At 58.5% G+C, this 15,766-nt stretch overlaps 1 protein-coding gene across 2 annotated transcripts in view; it reads right to left on the bottom strand.

The window, feature by feature from the left end:
* Window positions 1-7,990: 7,990 nt before the first annotated feature.
* The window catches only part of FAM222A (family with sequence similarity 222 member A), a 55,653-nt gene continuing 47,877 nt past the window's right edge, over window positions 7,991-15,766 (bottom strand). For both annotated transcript variants that reach the window (XM_078435677.2, XM_078435678.2), the window contains exon 3: window positions 7,991-10,535. In XM_078435677.2, coding sequence (XP_078291803.1) covers window positions 9,253-10,535 — 1,283 coding nt within the window. In that variant the 3' untranslated portion in view covers window positions 7,991-9,252. The remainder of the gene's footprint in view (window positions 10,536-15,766) is intronic.

Below are 15,766 nucleotides of genomic sequence, written 5' to 3'. Positions count from 1 at the left end.
AGAGTAAGATTGGTTGGGGAGAGTAATGTTGGAGTGAAGAGAATGATGATGGTGGTTCTTTTTTCTCTCTTTCTAAGGGAGGAAACCTTTCCCCGAATGACCTCCCCTCTTGTATCATTGGCCAGAATAGGGTCACGTGTCTCCTGCTTCAGCCGGCGGGAAGCAGCAGTGTCCTAAAGCAGAGGGACACTTGGAGAAAGAGTGTCCCCAGCCAGGAATCCCTCTTGCCTGGGCGGGCCCACTAGGGTCTGCTTGCTACGGGGCTTTTTCCCCCCGACGCCCAGCTGCACCCCAGCGGCTTTCTTCCGTCACTTGCCAATCTCTGTAACAGAGAAAGCCTGAGGTTCAGGACCTCTGAAAGGCAGAGCTGGCGCCGGGGATGACATTGGCTTCCCCTAGCCCACGGGGACCGAGAATGGGGGACGCTTACCGCGGAAAGTTGCAAGGTTGGTACTTGTGCTAGAGTGTGTCCGCGGCCCCAATTCCCCACTCTTCCCTTTGTCCGTGCCTTTGCGAGATAACCTCATGGTGTTCTCCCACTGTGGGCAAAGCGTAATTTTGCATCCCCGGCTTGGCTGTGAGATCTGTTTTAATCACCGCGTGCCAGTGGACATGCCTGGAGGACATGCCAGTGGACATGCCTGGACATCCCCGCCGGAGGAGGATGGGAGGAGATCTGTGGAGCCTGGGTGAGATCAGAGGAACCCCAAAGATGCATGAGAAAGAATGGTTTTTTTTTATGCCGATGAGTTTTTGTGATTTAAGCGCAAGCATCGATGTTATGGCAATAGCTAGCGGATGCAGACCGTCCACTGCGCCCCACGTTTTAGATGAGGGACCCCAGGCTCAGAGAGGTGAAGACTCTTGCCCAGGGCACCTGGCTGGGGATTTGAACCCAGGTATTCTGTGCCCGCAGAGCCCATCCTGGAGAGAAAACACTGATCCCTGAGGGTGACAGGTGACAAGGCCAGGTCACTTTTGCCCTGAAGACCCCGGCTGTCGCCTGCTGTCTTGGCTGAGCCCTGAGACTGTCGGCTCCCATTTAGAACCCTCTCTCTCTTTGAACATACCCCTAACTTTATTCCAACCCGGATTTCTTATTATGTGCGTGTATGTGTATTTAATAATGATAAAGCACTTGTATGTCATATTTGACAGGAGAGCTTTTTTCATCTCAAGTTTAAAGCACTACTGGGAAATAATTAGTGCTACCAGAGTCAAAAACAATGGGACCCCATCAGAAAAGACAGTCTCAGAAACTCTCAGATCTTAATTGAACAATTACCTCTTATGCCTATGAATACTTCATTATTACATGCCCTGTTATTATTAGCTGTTATTATTGTTTTAGATGAATGCTGGGGATTTTTTAAAAATCAAAAGCCATTTTCAACCACACTGTTCATCTCCCCGGAACGCACGCGTCTGACATTTCCAAATGTAATGATGTCGTAGCCGGCAGTCTCCACGCCTCGCCCAGACGACCGTGTGTTCTGATCGTTTCAGTTGTTTGGACGGAGCCATTAAATACTCCAGGCCCCTGTTCCTACTGTTATCAATTTTTGGCTCCCTGGTAAAAACATTCGCACGAGAATCAAGCACCCCCTACCTTTTATTTTCCAGGAGTTCAAAGCCACCGTGGACAATGGGGAGATCTTTGTTCTCCCAAGCTTATGAGTTGAAGTGAAAAGTAGGGGTAGTGGTGGAGGCAGAGGACGGGATGGAAGGGGTGCTGGCAGCGGAGACCCAAGCCCAGGGAAGGAGAGCGGGCTCGGCATCTTCTGGTCTCGGGGGGAATCCCAGAAAGGAGGAAGCAGGTGAACACGGAGTGTTAGGCGTTGTGCTCAGGGTTCTGCATTCACGTCTCAGGAACCATGTTTGGGAACTGACAGACAGGTGTTTGGTGCCTTTCCAGGAGTCACATGCCCTCTTCTTTCTCCACAGCACCTGTTTAGTTCAGAGTTCTTCACTCTGTTCCTCCGATCATGCGCTCCCCTGAGCCAACCACTGTGACTCTGTTTCCCTTACTAGGGATTGGTAGAGGAATGGCCACGTGAACCAGTTCTGACCTATAAGACAGAAGTCTGCTGAAGGAAGAGGGGGCTTCTGGGAAAATAAGGGCAATCTAGGAAGACACTGTCTTCTCCTTTGCTGGGCACTCTCAGGTCTGTGATGCGATGCCTGGAACTGCAGCAGCCATTTTGTGACCATAAAGGGGTTTCGTGGAATAGAAGGATGAGAAAGGGTCTTCAATGATACCGTCGAGCTGCTGAATTAACCAACCCTGGGGCCGCCCTACCTTAAGGCTTCTTATGGTTGTTTGAGATGATCCTTTTTCTTTCTCATTTAACAACCGAGTCAGGGTTTCTTGATACTTTGCCCAAATCAGAATACATTTTTATCACCATTTTACAGATGAAGAAAGTGAGACCCCATGAAGTGAACACCCTTGCCTAAGAACACGCAGCTTAGATGTGGTGGAGTCAGGATTTGCCCCCTCTGTCTTAGGAGGAGAACCCTTCTAAGAGGTTGGCGGGATTTTTTTTTTTTTCCCTTAGTGTTTTGGCCTTTCCAGAGCATGTGCACATTCCATTTCTCCATGGTAACATCTGTGATGGCTTCTAACAGGAGAGGACAGAGGAGTTTGGGTGGAACTGGGACTTGAATCCAGGTGCCCAGATCCAGGTGCTAGTGACATCAGAGAGGCCCGCTTGCTCTTAGCCCCCCTCGGTTTGGGACGCGTCCACTGGATCCCACACAGCAGCCTTTGGCTGGAGCAGGGTGGGACTGCGGATCCTGCAGATTGGCCACCAGGGGGCGCTGTAGTCACACCCGGGGGCCTCCTCAGAGGAGGCCAGAGGGAACTTGGAAGCAGCCAATTTAGTTGGAAAGAACCCCTAGCTGAGCTCCCCATGGGGTATGTCCCCAGGCTGTAAGAGTCAGGAGGTCCCGCACCTCCCAACAACGAGAGAAGGAGAGAAGGTGGCCCAGATCTGCCTGGGGAGAGTCTACACCTAGTTGCTGTGTGCCCTCAGGCAAGTTGCCTTCCCTCTCTGAACCTCACTTTTGTCATTTTCAAAATAGGGGTACTCACTCCCACTTGTCGAATGAAGTCTTCCCGTCTCTTCTTGGGGGTCCTTTCCCCTCTTTGGGCCTAGCTCAACACGGTGGACAAGGACCAACTAGGATGTGGTGGCCCCAGAATTGAGGCCCAATGACTCCAGGCCAGGGTTGGATTCCAGCCGTTGCTCTGCCACAAATTCATTAGGAGTCTTTGTGCTGCAACCGGGGCAACTGAGATCCGCACATCACCAGAGAGAAGGACTTAGTTTCCCTAATTGCAGTACAAGAAGTAGGACTCAGTATTTCCTGAAGTATTTGTTCTTTGGGATATTAGTGGATAGAAACAAAAACTTAGGGAGGGCACCTGGACAGCTCAGTCGGAAGCGTCAGACTCTTGGTTTTTGGCTCAGGTCATGATCTCACAGTTCATGAGTTCGAGCCCCGCGTTGGGCTCCACACTGACAGTTCGAGCCTGCTTGGGATTCTCTGTCTCTGCTTCTCCCTGGCTCGCGAACGCGACTCTCTCCCTCTCTCTCAAAAATAAATAGGGGCACGTGGGTGGCTCAGTCAGTTGAGCATCCAACTTCAGCTCAGGTCATGGTCTCACAGTTTGTGGGTTCGAGCCCCGCGTCGGGCTCTGTGCTGACAGCTCAGAGCCCGGAGCCTGCTTCAGAATCTGTGTCTCCCTCTCTCTCTGCCCCTCCCCTGCGCATGCTCAGTCTCTCTCTCTCTCTCTCAAAAATAAATAAACATTAATAAGCATCCGACTTTGGCTCAGGTCATGATCTTGCAGTTCGTGAGCTCTTGCCCCACATCAGGCTCTGTGCTGACAGCTCCGAGCCTGGAGTCTGCTTCGGATTCTGTGTCTCCCTCTTTCTCTGCTCCTCCCCCCGCTCACGCTCTGTCTCTGCCTCTCAAAAATGAATAAACTTAAAAAAAATTAAAAATAAACAAACATTTAAAAAAAGAACTAAAAAAAAGTTAGAGAAATGCTGGGTTAAAAGGATGGATACTTTGCCTGCAGGACTTTTCAGAGCCTTTAATATGCTAATATGATTTGGGCATCTCCAAGGTAGAGGGAGAGGGATGCATCTGTTTTGGACCTCTTTTTACATGGAAACGCACTTTCCAAGGTGAAAGCAGCTGGAGTAGGTGATGACAGAAATAACACACCTAACTTTGGGGGCATCTTCTCTAAAGCGGATTCTGTTCCCTAGGGGACTTGGCCACCTGTTTCCTAATGTTCAACCGCACACGGTGATAATGCGACTTGGTGACTGAATTAGATAATACCAGTCTCTTTACAGTGGAGAAATAGGCAGCTCAGAGAGGGGTGGTCACTTGCCAAAGGCCACATGCTCATGAGGGGCAGTGTCAACCTTGGAACCAGGTCTGTCTGATCCTCTAACCGCTAGACCCCACTGCCCTCAGGCAGGTCCCTCTCACAGGGCCCATTTGCCCTGTCATTCTGATCACACATCACCTGGTGACATCCCGTCCTTCAGATGCCACGACCTCCTTTGACAGATCTGGAATCGAGGCCACACAAGTCCCCCAGGGTCACCTATGGAGTGGAAGAGTTACTGAAGCCAGTTTCCCGGCCTCCGCCCCTCCCGCCACCACAGTCCTAGTGAGCTGGCCGTGCTGGTGATTTAAACAGAAATCCTTCAGTCCACCCGCCCCCCTAGCTGGACTCCACCTTCCAGGCCCGCGCAGGGGGCGGGTGGGACCACGAGGGCCCTTTAAGGGAGCCTGGGATGCGCAGGCGCAGTGGGACAGGGTGCACGTGTGGGGGCGGAGTCTCGGCGCAGCTGGAAGCCCTAGCGGTAGGTTCGAGGTCGCTGCCGGGCAAGTTCAGGGGTTGACGTGGTCTCAGGTTCCCCTCTCCAGAAGTGGGGAGGGGCTCTGAAGGCTGGCACATGGGTCAAGAAAGCACAGAGCTTCCCGGAAAGGTGAGTGTCCCCCGTACCGGACCCTCCACTGAAATATTTGCCCAGGCTCTCAGGCCCCTCGCGGGCAGCTCTGGAGTCTGTAAGATGGGGTGGTCTTGTAGCCCTTGTTAATGAAGTAAGTGCTAATAATCCTCGAAGTTCCGTGTCAGCCACGTGTGGCTACCGCGTGGGACAGTTCAGCTCTCAGGGGTGTGAGCCCACAGCAGGAGGAGCCTGGGGTCGTCAGGAGGGGCTTGGAGACAGGGAAGGGCTTGCAGCTCTGGTTGGGGAGGGGGGGGACAGACAGAGGGCAGATTGTTCCCTCTGCCCCTTGACCCAGCACCACACCCTGCAGCCGGCAGTGGGGGCCCCAAGGCTGGACCTTTGTGCTGGAGCCCAGGGGGCCACATCTGGGGCTTGGTGGTAGTTTATTGTTCTCCGCAAAGCGCGGCAGGTCAGAGGTCAGACTCTGAATCAGACAGGCCTGGGTTCGATCCCAGCTGCTTCGCCCTCCTCCGGCCTCAGCTGACGCCGGGCAAAGCGATTGCCCTCCCTGGGGGCGTCACTAGCCTCACCTGGGACACGGGGACGTGCACCCGTATCGTGAATGGTCGTGGCGACTAACACCGTTTAGCACCGAGCCTGGTGACCAGTGTGCCTGGGGTGACTGTGGGCCCTTGGTGATTGTAGCGTCGATAGTAACGTCGTGGTCGCCTGCACTGCGAGGCGGTGATATAAAGGGCAGGGATGCGGCATGTCAGCATGGTGATTCTGGAAGGCTCTTCGCGCTCAGCGAGTTCAGCTCCTAGGAAGAAGGAGCCCGGCCAAGGAACCGGGGGAAGCCGGTGCTAGGGCAGGGCCAGAACCCCAGCTGGACCCTGGGGCCCGCCCCAGCCTGTCTGTGCCACGTGCCCCCACCGCCCACGCGCAGGCCCCGCCCCACAAAGGTGGAGCCTTTCCCGGATAGGAGGCGGGTCCTCAATCTGCAATTCCAGCATCTCCAAATGGAGGGACCTGTCTCGGCCGGTGGCTCCAGGCTTGCCTCCGTGTGCTCCCCTGATGCCCTGGCCGTGGGCCCAGGACGTGGGGACCTGGGCTACCGGGAGATCACGTTGGTGCGGAGGTGGCCCCTGGGAACAGCTGAGCCACAGGCCGCCATCCAGCCCTGAATCTAGCCCTAGACCCTGTCTCTCTGCCCCTCTCCAAGTTCCAGAACGGAGCTTTCGTGTTCTTGAATTCCCTCGCTGGTCCAGGGTCACTCGGAGGAGCAAAGCTCCGACTCCAGCCTGCTTCTAGCTCACTCCAGAGTCTGGGCCTTCTGGGCTGCCCACCTCCAGGGACCTCCTCGGCACTGCGCGGCCCCAGGCGGGCTGCAGCTCTGCGTGAGGGCGGAGGCTGCCCGAGCCCGGGGGGCGGGGCCTGACGCTCCCCTCCTGTCGGTCCGCCAGGCCATCCTCGGGTTCTGCGTTCTCATCCCGTAAGATGGGGATGACTTTGTTGCATACGTACCTGATGCAGCTGCTGTGAGACTCCCATTTCGGGAGGTCAGAAAAGCTCTTTGTCAACTGCTCTCTGCTTCCCACTTATGATCACCCCCAGCAGCCTGCCTGGCAGTACCTTCTCAGCTTGTCACCAGCAGGACCCCGGGGCTCCCCAGGGCGTGACAGTGATGTGCAGAAGGGCCTGGGTCCCGCCCTGGCACCCAGGTGGGGCTCCCAGCATGGGAAGGGAGGCCTGCATCAAACAAACTGGGGGTGGGGCTCCTGGGGGCTCAGTCAGTTAAGCGTCCCACTTGGGCTCAGGTCATGATCTCATGGTTCGTGGGTTCAGGCCCTGTGTCGGCTCTCCGCTGTCAGCACACAGCCCGCTTCACAAACTCCGTCCCTCTCTCTGCCTCTCCCCTGCTCGCTCTGCCTCTCAAAAATAAATAAACTTAAAAAAAAATTTTTAGGGGCGCCTGGGTGGCGCAGTCGGTTAAGTGTCCGACTTCAGCCAGGTCACGATCTCGCGGTCCGTGAGTTCGAGCCCCGCGTCAGGCTCTGGGCTGATGGCTCGGAGCCTGGAGCCTGTTTCCGATTCTGTGTCTCCCTCTCTCTCTGCCCCTCCCCCGTTCATGCTCTGTCTCTCTCTGTCCCAAAAATAAATTTAAAAAAAAAAAAAAAAAAAAAAATTTTTAAAAACTTAAAAAAAATAACGAAAACAAACTGGGGGCTCCCCAGGTCCCCCAGGCCGGATGGCGGGCTCCCCTGCCCGGGGAGAGGGCAGAGACAGGGTGTGAAAAAGAGTCCATGCTGTGGGGTCCAGACCCCAACTTTTCAGAATTGCTGTGTGACCTTAGGCAGGTCACCTAACATTTCTGAGCCTCGGTTTCTTCCTCTGACACCTACTACCTTGCAAGGATGTGGCGAGGCTCCAGTGAGATACAGTGTGTATGAACGTGCCCAGCACAAAGTTAGGTGCCCGATGAATGCCAAGTGTCCCGGGGTGGGGGGGTCTGCAGATCTCCAGGTGCCGGGGCCTGGAGTGGGTGTGTGCTGGGGCTGGCCAGGGAGAAGGTCACTGCCACAGCCACTCTGGCCTGCCCATGGCCATACTGGCCCATGGACGCCTGGAGCGGGTCAGGCACAGGGGAAAAGCTGGGAAGGCATTTCGTGATGCAGGGAGACACCATCCCCAGACCACCTCGGCACCATTCGGGGAACGAGCCAAGGGGCCCGGGCTTGGTTCTGTCTCAGCCGCTCTGTAGACCGGTCGCCGGCCACGACCCAGTGGCCTTCCGCCTGTGTGCGGACATGTCAACAGGGTAAATGACGGTGTCTACCTTGAAAGAGCTGGAAAAGGAAATGAAACACTGAATGCAGAGTGGCCGGCGGGTGCCAGGAGGTTCCTGGCCTGCTTCCTCAGGGCTCCAAGCCCGGTCGGCAGCGGGGGAGTCAGCCCGTTTTACTCCTGGGGGAGGGAGGACAGAACAAAACAATTCCACAGCTGAGACACCATCTGTGTTTTCCTTTTTTTTTCTTTCTCTTCGTTTTTAAAACAATATAGTGCAGACTGCACTTCTCACAGTAGAATATAATGGTCAATTTTAGTATAAAAAAAAAACATTCTCAGAGATTTGTAAATGCACTTAGTGCTCGAACAGGCCTTGGAGAGATACAGTACCGCTTCCGGAGTGCCAGAGGGGCCGGGACTTGGGGAATTCGGGCCTTGGGGACTGAAGAGGGGGCTCCTTGCCTGCCTCCCCGTGGTGTGGGGTGGGCCTTGGAGGGCAGCTTGCAGGAAAGGCGTTGGATTGGGTCTCCCAGTTAAAACCAGTAGGTTGCCTCTCACTGGCTCTGAGGAGAACCCCTGAGGAAGGCAGGGCAGGGTCCCTCTGACTGGTGTCTAAGATGGCAGGCCCACCGTTAGCCCCTGTGGTGCCTTTGTGCGAATAGGAAAATGGCGCCCCTTCCTCAAGATTCAGAAAACTGCCGTAATAAATATACACGTCTAGGATGCAAATGGTGTCTCCTTGGACGAGGTGCCCTTGTGCGGTGCACAGCCTGTACAGCCGTGCCCAGCAGCCCTGTAAGATGTGGAGAGAAAGGGGACGGTGGTAGTACGGGGTCTGGAGGGTGGGGATGGGGGTGTAATTCTGTTTGGGGAAGAGATGGGAGGAGGGAAGGAGAATCTAGAGGAGGAGGAGCAGGGGGACTGGTGGTCCTTGGAGCCTCTCTCAGAGTGGCCTTCACTTGGATTGGCCAGTGGGGGACACTGTAGGCCCTGTGACTTCCTATACCCCCTCTCTGCTCCTTTTCCAGGAGACGGGGAGCCCGTGGGGGGAGGAGCTCTCTGACCCCTGGGGGCTGCTCTGACCCCACCCTGACTCTGGACCATCACATTTCCTCCTGTGTCCCCCCGTGGCCTAAGCCCCTCTCTTGGGAAAGCCAGAAAGAACCATTCCTGTTTTAAAGTGGTTTCTCTCTCCCTGCCTCTGCCAGCTTGGATGGAGGAAGTGGTGGACGTCAGTGGTGGTCCTGGGCCCTCCCCGTGTCCTCGGGCAGCCGATAGCAGGGAGGGGCCTTGGGCAGAAAGGCGGCCCCGCCACTCCCCATCAGGTGGCCGCACGGCAGCAGCCCGCCCGGCTTCCCTGTGGGCACCCACGGGCACTCGGGCACAGGGCGAGGCTGGGCGCCCCTGTGCGCCGCCCACCCTGTTCTGCGGCCTGCCTTCCCGCTCGACACCCTGTCCGTCTGTCCACGCGTCCGCCGGGCAGGCCTTATCTGTAGACGGGCAGGCGGATGTGGGCGTGCTGGTGGTCGAGCAGCCGGGGCACAGCCACGGTCTCGTAGCCCTTGCCCAGCATCTGCTCCTTGATGCAGGGCGGCCGGATGTCATTGATGAGATACTCCAGCGACTGCAGGCTGCTGCTCAGCACGGCCGTGTTGCACACGCTCTTGCTGGGCAGGCCCGAGAGGGCCTCCACGGGGGGGCCCGCCAGCTCCCGGGGCGCCCCCGGCCCCAGCTCCGTGACGGCCACGGCCGCCGCCGGGTTGTAGCAATCGCTGGTGGGAGTCACCAGCACGCTGTTCCAGGGGGCGGCGAAGTACTGGCCCACGGTGAAGCCGGTGGGCAGCCCCATGGCGCAGCTGAGGGGCGACCCGCTGGCCCGCTCGTACACCCGCCCCCCGCACGCCTCGGGGGACTTGCTGGCCGCCGTGCCGCCGCTGTAGGCCCTCAGCGGCTGGGGTGGGGGTGGGGGCGGCTTCTGCGGCCACAGCAGGTAATCCAGGCCCCCGTCGGCGTACCCTGCAGGCTTGGTGGCCCCAGCCAACGTCGAGGCCGCCGTGCCGCCCTGGCCCAGCTCGGCACCTTTCCGGCAGTCGGGCAGGCCGGCGGCAGCGGCCGAGTAGGCCATGCCGGGGAAGCTGGGCACGGGGCCGTGCTTGGCCGGGCTGGGGTGGGGACCGGCTACGGCCTGGCAGGCGGCAGGCGCGGCGCCCGGGGCCTGGCACTGCTGGTTGAGCTGGTAGAGGATGCTGTGGATGGAGGGCAGGTTGGAAGGCGGCAGGGGCAGGCCGCGGCCAGGCAGGGGGATGACGGAGGCGGCGGTGGCGGCGGCCGCGGGCAGGCCGGGTGGTGGGGCGGGTGCCTCGGGCGGCTTGGGGTAGGCCAGGGGCCCCAGAGTGCTGGGCGCCGGGTAGGGCGCGATGCCCACCTGCACGGCAGCTGGTGACAGCTTGGTCCGCTTGCCCTCGGCGCTCTTGAGCACGCTTTTGGCAGGCCCGGCAGGCGCGGCGCTGCCGGAGGAGGAGACGGCGGCCTTGACAATGGCCAGCAGGCCCTGGTAGCCGGCGGCGTGCTGCGGGTAGGGGCTGTAGCGCTGGCCGCTGGTGTCATAGCCGTTGACCGTGCGGCCCAGGTGCTTGTGCTGGGGCACCCGGATGTTGGTGGGGAAGATCTTGATGGACAGCGGGCTGTTGGCCACCTTCTCGGCATAGGCGTCCAGCTCGGCCGGGCTCGGGTAGCGGGACGAATGCATGGAGCTGGCGGCCGTCTCGCCTGCGGAGATAAGCGGAGAGGAAAGCACAGGTGAGGGCTGACCCCGCGACCCGGGGAGGCGGTGTGGCCACAGCCCTGCCACTCCCTCCTCTGGTTCCCCATTTGCCCCCTCGCCCCTCCGTTTGTCCCTTCTAAACCCCAGAGCTTCGCCTTGGGTGTAAGGTACAGAAAGCAAACTGCATGCATCGTAAGCTGAGCTTTCACGGACGGAACGCGCTGGGCCGAGAGATGGGTCACTGCCGGTGCCCCCAGAGTGTCGCCTGCGACTCCGCCCAAGCGCACAGCCGTCCTGACTTCCGATGGCAGCATCTGTACACGCGGGCTGGAATCCCGCCACGCGTCCTCGGCCGCATCGGCCTCTGCCACCCAAGGTGTTTTGTGAGGTTCACTCAGGTGGCCGTGGTTCGCGCTTCCTCACGGCCGTGTGGTCCTCGTGTGGACTCCTCCTTCCTGCTGCTGACGGCATTTGGGTGGTTTCCAGTTTGGGGCTGACACACACACACTGCCACGCTTCCTGGTGTGCGAGTACCCAGTGAGTTCTCTTGGGACTTTGCCCGGGACGGGGATTCGGGGCAGGTGAACCTGCAGCTTCAGGAGAAGACGCCCCACGCTTTGCCAAGGAGCCTGTGCCGGGCCGCGCTCCCCCGGCGGAAAACAGGAGTTCCGGGGGCTCCGCACCCTCACTGACGCTTGGCGCCCCGTCTTCACACCACACTGGTGGCAGGCCCTTCCTCCTATTTCTTCGTCATCCTCTCTGTGCCTCCCTTGGTGGGATGGGATGTAAAATGGGATGTAAAATGGGATGATGGCCACCTGCTGACCTCTATGGGATAGTTAAATGTGTTGCTATGTGAACAGAGCCCAGTACAAGGCCGGAGACAGACAGGAGATGCTCCGTTGGCTTTCGTCGGTTGCTCACATGACCTGCCTTGATCAGCAGGCAGGGGAGGAGGGGTTTTAGCCACAGTGGCTGCCCGTCCCATCCCCAAGTCTGCCTGTCACCTACAAGGCCAGGGTGGTAACCACTGCCTCTTCTGCACGCTGTCATCGTGGGGCCGGAGGCTGCACTTTGTGTGACAGGCTGACCGTCCTACCGGCCAGCGTCCTGGGGGAGGTGGGCTGCTGGTGGGCAGACCCCCCTCTTCCATCCAGAGCCCCTCCCCGGGGCCTGAGACATTCCTCAGTGCTGCCCAGGACCCTCCCCAGGTGGGGAAAGGAGGGTGGGGCGGGGGCGGGCTGTGGGAGACAGATGGGAGGTCTCCGGATTTTAGAGCTGGCTGGCCTGAGTGGAGTCCTGCCTGGTTGTGGGGCTTTGTGGCTTGCCTGACCGAGCCTCCCCACCTGTGAACCGGGGATCATGATTGTGTCAGTTGTGCAGTGTGGCCTGGAGTGATGGCTGCCAAAGGGGGTGAGACACACAGTCGGAGTTGGGAGATGGTCACCTGTCTAGGCCCTGGGGCGAGGGGCCCCTCCCTACAAGGTCTCTGCAGCACACTGCCTTTCTCCTGTCCCATGACACCCTTGGGGCCCACCGGTGACTCCCAGGGGGAACTTGAGAATGGGGCGCCTCAGTTTCCTCATCTGTAAAATGGGAGGTGATACTGCCATGAACGCTGCCTCCCAGGGTGGCTGCGAACTTTCATGAGTTGTGCATGGTGGAGTGTGGGCAGCAGCGGGTGCTCTCCGAGTGGGGGTGTTGACGCCCTCCCCATCTGCTTGGGATGCGGGCCTCCCTGGGGGCGGAGGGGCAGGGGCTCGGGCTGCCCTTCCTTCTGACCAGCCCGGGGGGTCCTGGCACTGTGGCTGGGGTGGAGTGCAGACCCCACCTGCCCATCCCTTGAAGGTCTCGCCCCACATCCCATCCATCCAGAGCCTCGCCCCGAGCCCCTTGTTGGGCTCACAGCCGGTCGGTCGGAGCAAGACACGTGCTGTGATGGGAAGGCTAAGGCATTTGGGGATGGGGCGGGGGCCTCACCCAGCGGGGCTCTGGAAAGCGAGACAGCTTTCTGGAAGAAAGGGCATCCCAGTGAAGGCGATGTCAAAAGGGGTGAGGAGAGGGGAGAGCAACATATTTCAGGCAGAAGAAACAGCACAGGCAGAGGTCCAGAGGTGAGGAAGCATGTCCTGAGTGAGGAACTGTAAATAATGTGGAATGAGAGCAGAAGCCCGGATCAGGCGCGTGGAAGAGGAGAGACAGGCGGCCTGGGAGGGCAGGGGGCCAGTGCAAAGGGGCCTCCTCGCCGCAGGGCAGGGCAGGGGAGGGGTGGGGCACACATGCGTGTTGCAAAGGTCATTCCCTTCTGCCCTAAGGTGCAGGAATGTGGTCTGACCTGGGCAGGGCAGCAGGCAGGGAAGAGGCAGGCGGCACTCAGCATGCCAAGGAGACTAGGGGAGTGCCCCTTCATCCCTCGGGCCTAATTCGGGGCCGGGCAGGTGGAGCTGACCCCTGGCTGGCCACAGGCCCCCATCCTGACCCTGCCTGGGGCAGCCCCCTCCCTAAGTGGCCTAAAATAAACTCGGTGTGTGGAGAATGGAAATGTCACTTTGGCCAACGGGGGAATCTTTCTCTGAGATTGGATTTAAACTACATTATACAAGCAATTTCATGGGCACTTAGCGCCGCTCGGAGAGTCCCGCAAAAAAGGGACCAGCTCTTCATTTACCAGCCATAAATCAGCAGTTGCTATAATGAGCACAAAAATGTCACTTTTATGCAATTTTACAGATGAACAAAACTGGTGAAATTAACTGTGGTAACCTACTATAGTCAGCAAAAGCGGCTGCCGGGGAAAAAAAATTATATCTGTATGTATTTTTGTTCCTCTTAAACCCTCTTCCCAAGCAGGTTTCTGCCATTGTGGTGTGAAAACTCATTTGTCCTCACCATTATACTTTCATTTGGAGTTTATCTTGAGTATCCAATGAGCCACCAACTGTGAAAATGATTAAATCTACAAAATCTATCTAATGGATGGAATAAATTAGGTGTTTAAAACCTTTAAGAAGAAGAAGAGAGCGGGGCGGGGGGCGGGGGGTTGGGAATAAGTACTGCCTGTTACTGGTTCCCATTCACTGAAATGAGGAGCCCATCTGCCCCCCTGCTGGCCATCAGGGCTCCAGGAGGGTGGGCTGGTCCCTGCAGCACTTGGGGGAGTGGATGGAGCCTGCCCTCTGGTGAGCACGGAGCGTGCGCTAGACTCTGGGCCTACGGCTTTTCTTGATGTCTCATTTGGCGCACCTGACCACTCAGAAGTGAGCGGTGGTCCCCACTTTACAGATGAGGCAGCAGACGAGTCAAAGCATTCAGCAGACAGCCACCAAGATGTGCCACACCCCTCCACATCACTATCACCTCTTGGTACTCATGCCCGTGTGCTGCTCCCCCCCGCCCCCAAGTGGGGCTGACCCAGGTGACCCGTGAGGTCCTGTGGACCCAGCCAGGGCCAGATCACGGAGGCGCTGTGGCTTCCTCCTCACTCACCCGGATCGCTTGCTGCGGGGGAAGCGGCCCACGGGGGAGATGAACGGGGGTCTCCCACCCACAGCCATGCGAGGCAGCCCCGGTCGAGCCTTCGGATGAGTACGGTCCCGGCCAGCATCCTGATGGCAGCTTCATGGAAGACACAGAGCAGAACTACCCAGTTAAGCCTCTCCTGAATCCCTGATCACAGACCATGAGCGAGAACACATGTCTGTCCAGGTCTCAAGCTGCTAAGTTCTGAAGTCACCGGCTACACAGCAACAGATAACTAGCAGAGGCCCCTGTTCTACAGATGAGGGTATGACCTCAGAGCTTCCTAAGACCATGCCACGGGCAAGGGGCGGTGCGGAGACTGGACCCGGCGTGTCTTCCTTCCAAGTCTTCATAACGCTCGCCTCACGAGGCAGGCCCCCGTGAAGCCAGGACACTCGAGAGGCTCTCCCTCTTCCATAGAACTGGGGGGGTGGGGGGTGGGAATAATCCAAAGGAGGGACCCCGGAGTCAGCCCGGAGGCTCTGAGAGGCAGGAGGTGAGCCGTTAGAGGTCACAGGCCCGGCAGCTCTCACCCCTGCCCTTGGCTGGCTGCTAGGGCCTGCCAGCCCGCGGCCCTGAGCGGGTCTCGCCCGGCATGTGCTCAGGGCTCTCCGGTGTCTTGAATGGGAGTGCCTTTGGGTGGGGGCATGGGTGTGCCCCTGCAGGTCACCAGAGTCCCCGGTCCCAAACCTGGCCCAGTTGTGCTGAGGCCGTGGCTGCCGCAGCCCCTGCCTTGTGCCTTGTTCCTGAAGGGCTTTCTCCTGAGCCACCCTGGGTGCCTCACACCCAGCTTTTCCCACCAGGGTTCCTGGAGGGGGGCCCAGCCACCAGTTCAGTGCTCTTGCACAGCCCCGTGTGGCCACTGTGATGACACAAAAAAGGCCTCACAGACGGCACCAGCCGAGCCGGCTGTCTCTGGCGGGCTTCTAAGCAGTGGTGAGGATGGGGGACGTGGGAAGAGCGCTCACAGGGTTAACGGGTGGCAGGGGAGGGGGCCTGTTGGGGGATCCCAGGGCCTCTCTTCAGTGCTACTCCCTCCCTGCCTTCTCGGGTCCCCCCAGCTGGGCTCCATCAGTGCCTGGGCTTGGTCACCACGTGCCGGGGACTTGTCCTTCTCCCCCACCAGACTCGGGCTCCCTGAGCTGGCTTGCTCACTGCAGAGTCCCCGGTGTCTACAGGACACATAGTAGGTGCTCAGGAACGTCTCAATGAATGATGACGCTGTGCCCAGACGGACCCGTCCAGCCTGGGGGCTCCTGTTCACTGCCAGTCATGACACTTGGAAGGAACTAAGCCAAGCGGACAGCCTCGTGGAGAGCTGCCTCTCAGAAGCCTCTCCTCAGCCCCGCATCCACCAGATGCTTCCTGGGCCCTCGTCTATGCAGGCACTATGCAGGGCCTGGGAAAAGCAGCAGTAACCAAAGCCCAGGCAGAGTCCCTGCCCTCATGGAGCCGACAGTCTCGTGGGGCGACAATCCTATACGTCGAGTCAGGCAGCAACCAGCCCCGGAAACAAGGATAGAGTGGGTGTGGTAGTTTTAGAACACGTCCACGAATTCTCCGACTCCTCCCACAAATCGCGGAGGCCGCTCTTCCTTCACTCGAACAGGAAGTAACTGGGCAACTCCATTCTACTGAGCAGAGTGCGGCAGACACGATGTTGTGTGGCTGGGTCATTGCGGCGTGGCTTCGCCTGGAGCCCGAGGTGGCTCTGTGT

This window comes from Panthera onca, chromosome D3, assembly GCF_046562875.1.
Source record: "Panthera onca isolate mPanOnc1 chromosome D3, mPanOnc1 haplotype 2, whole genome shotgun sequence".
NCBI classification, from domain to species: Eukaryota; Metazoa; Chordata; class Mammalia; order Carnivora; family Felidae; genus Panthera; species Panthera onca.
This window is presented reverse-complemented; position numbering and strand designations above follow the sequence as displayed.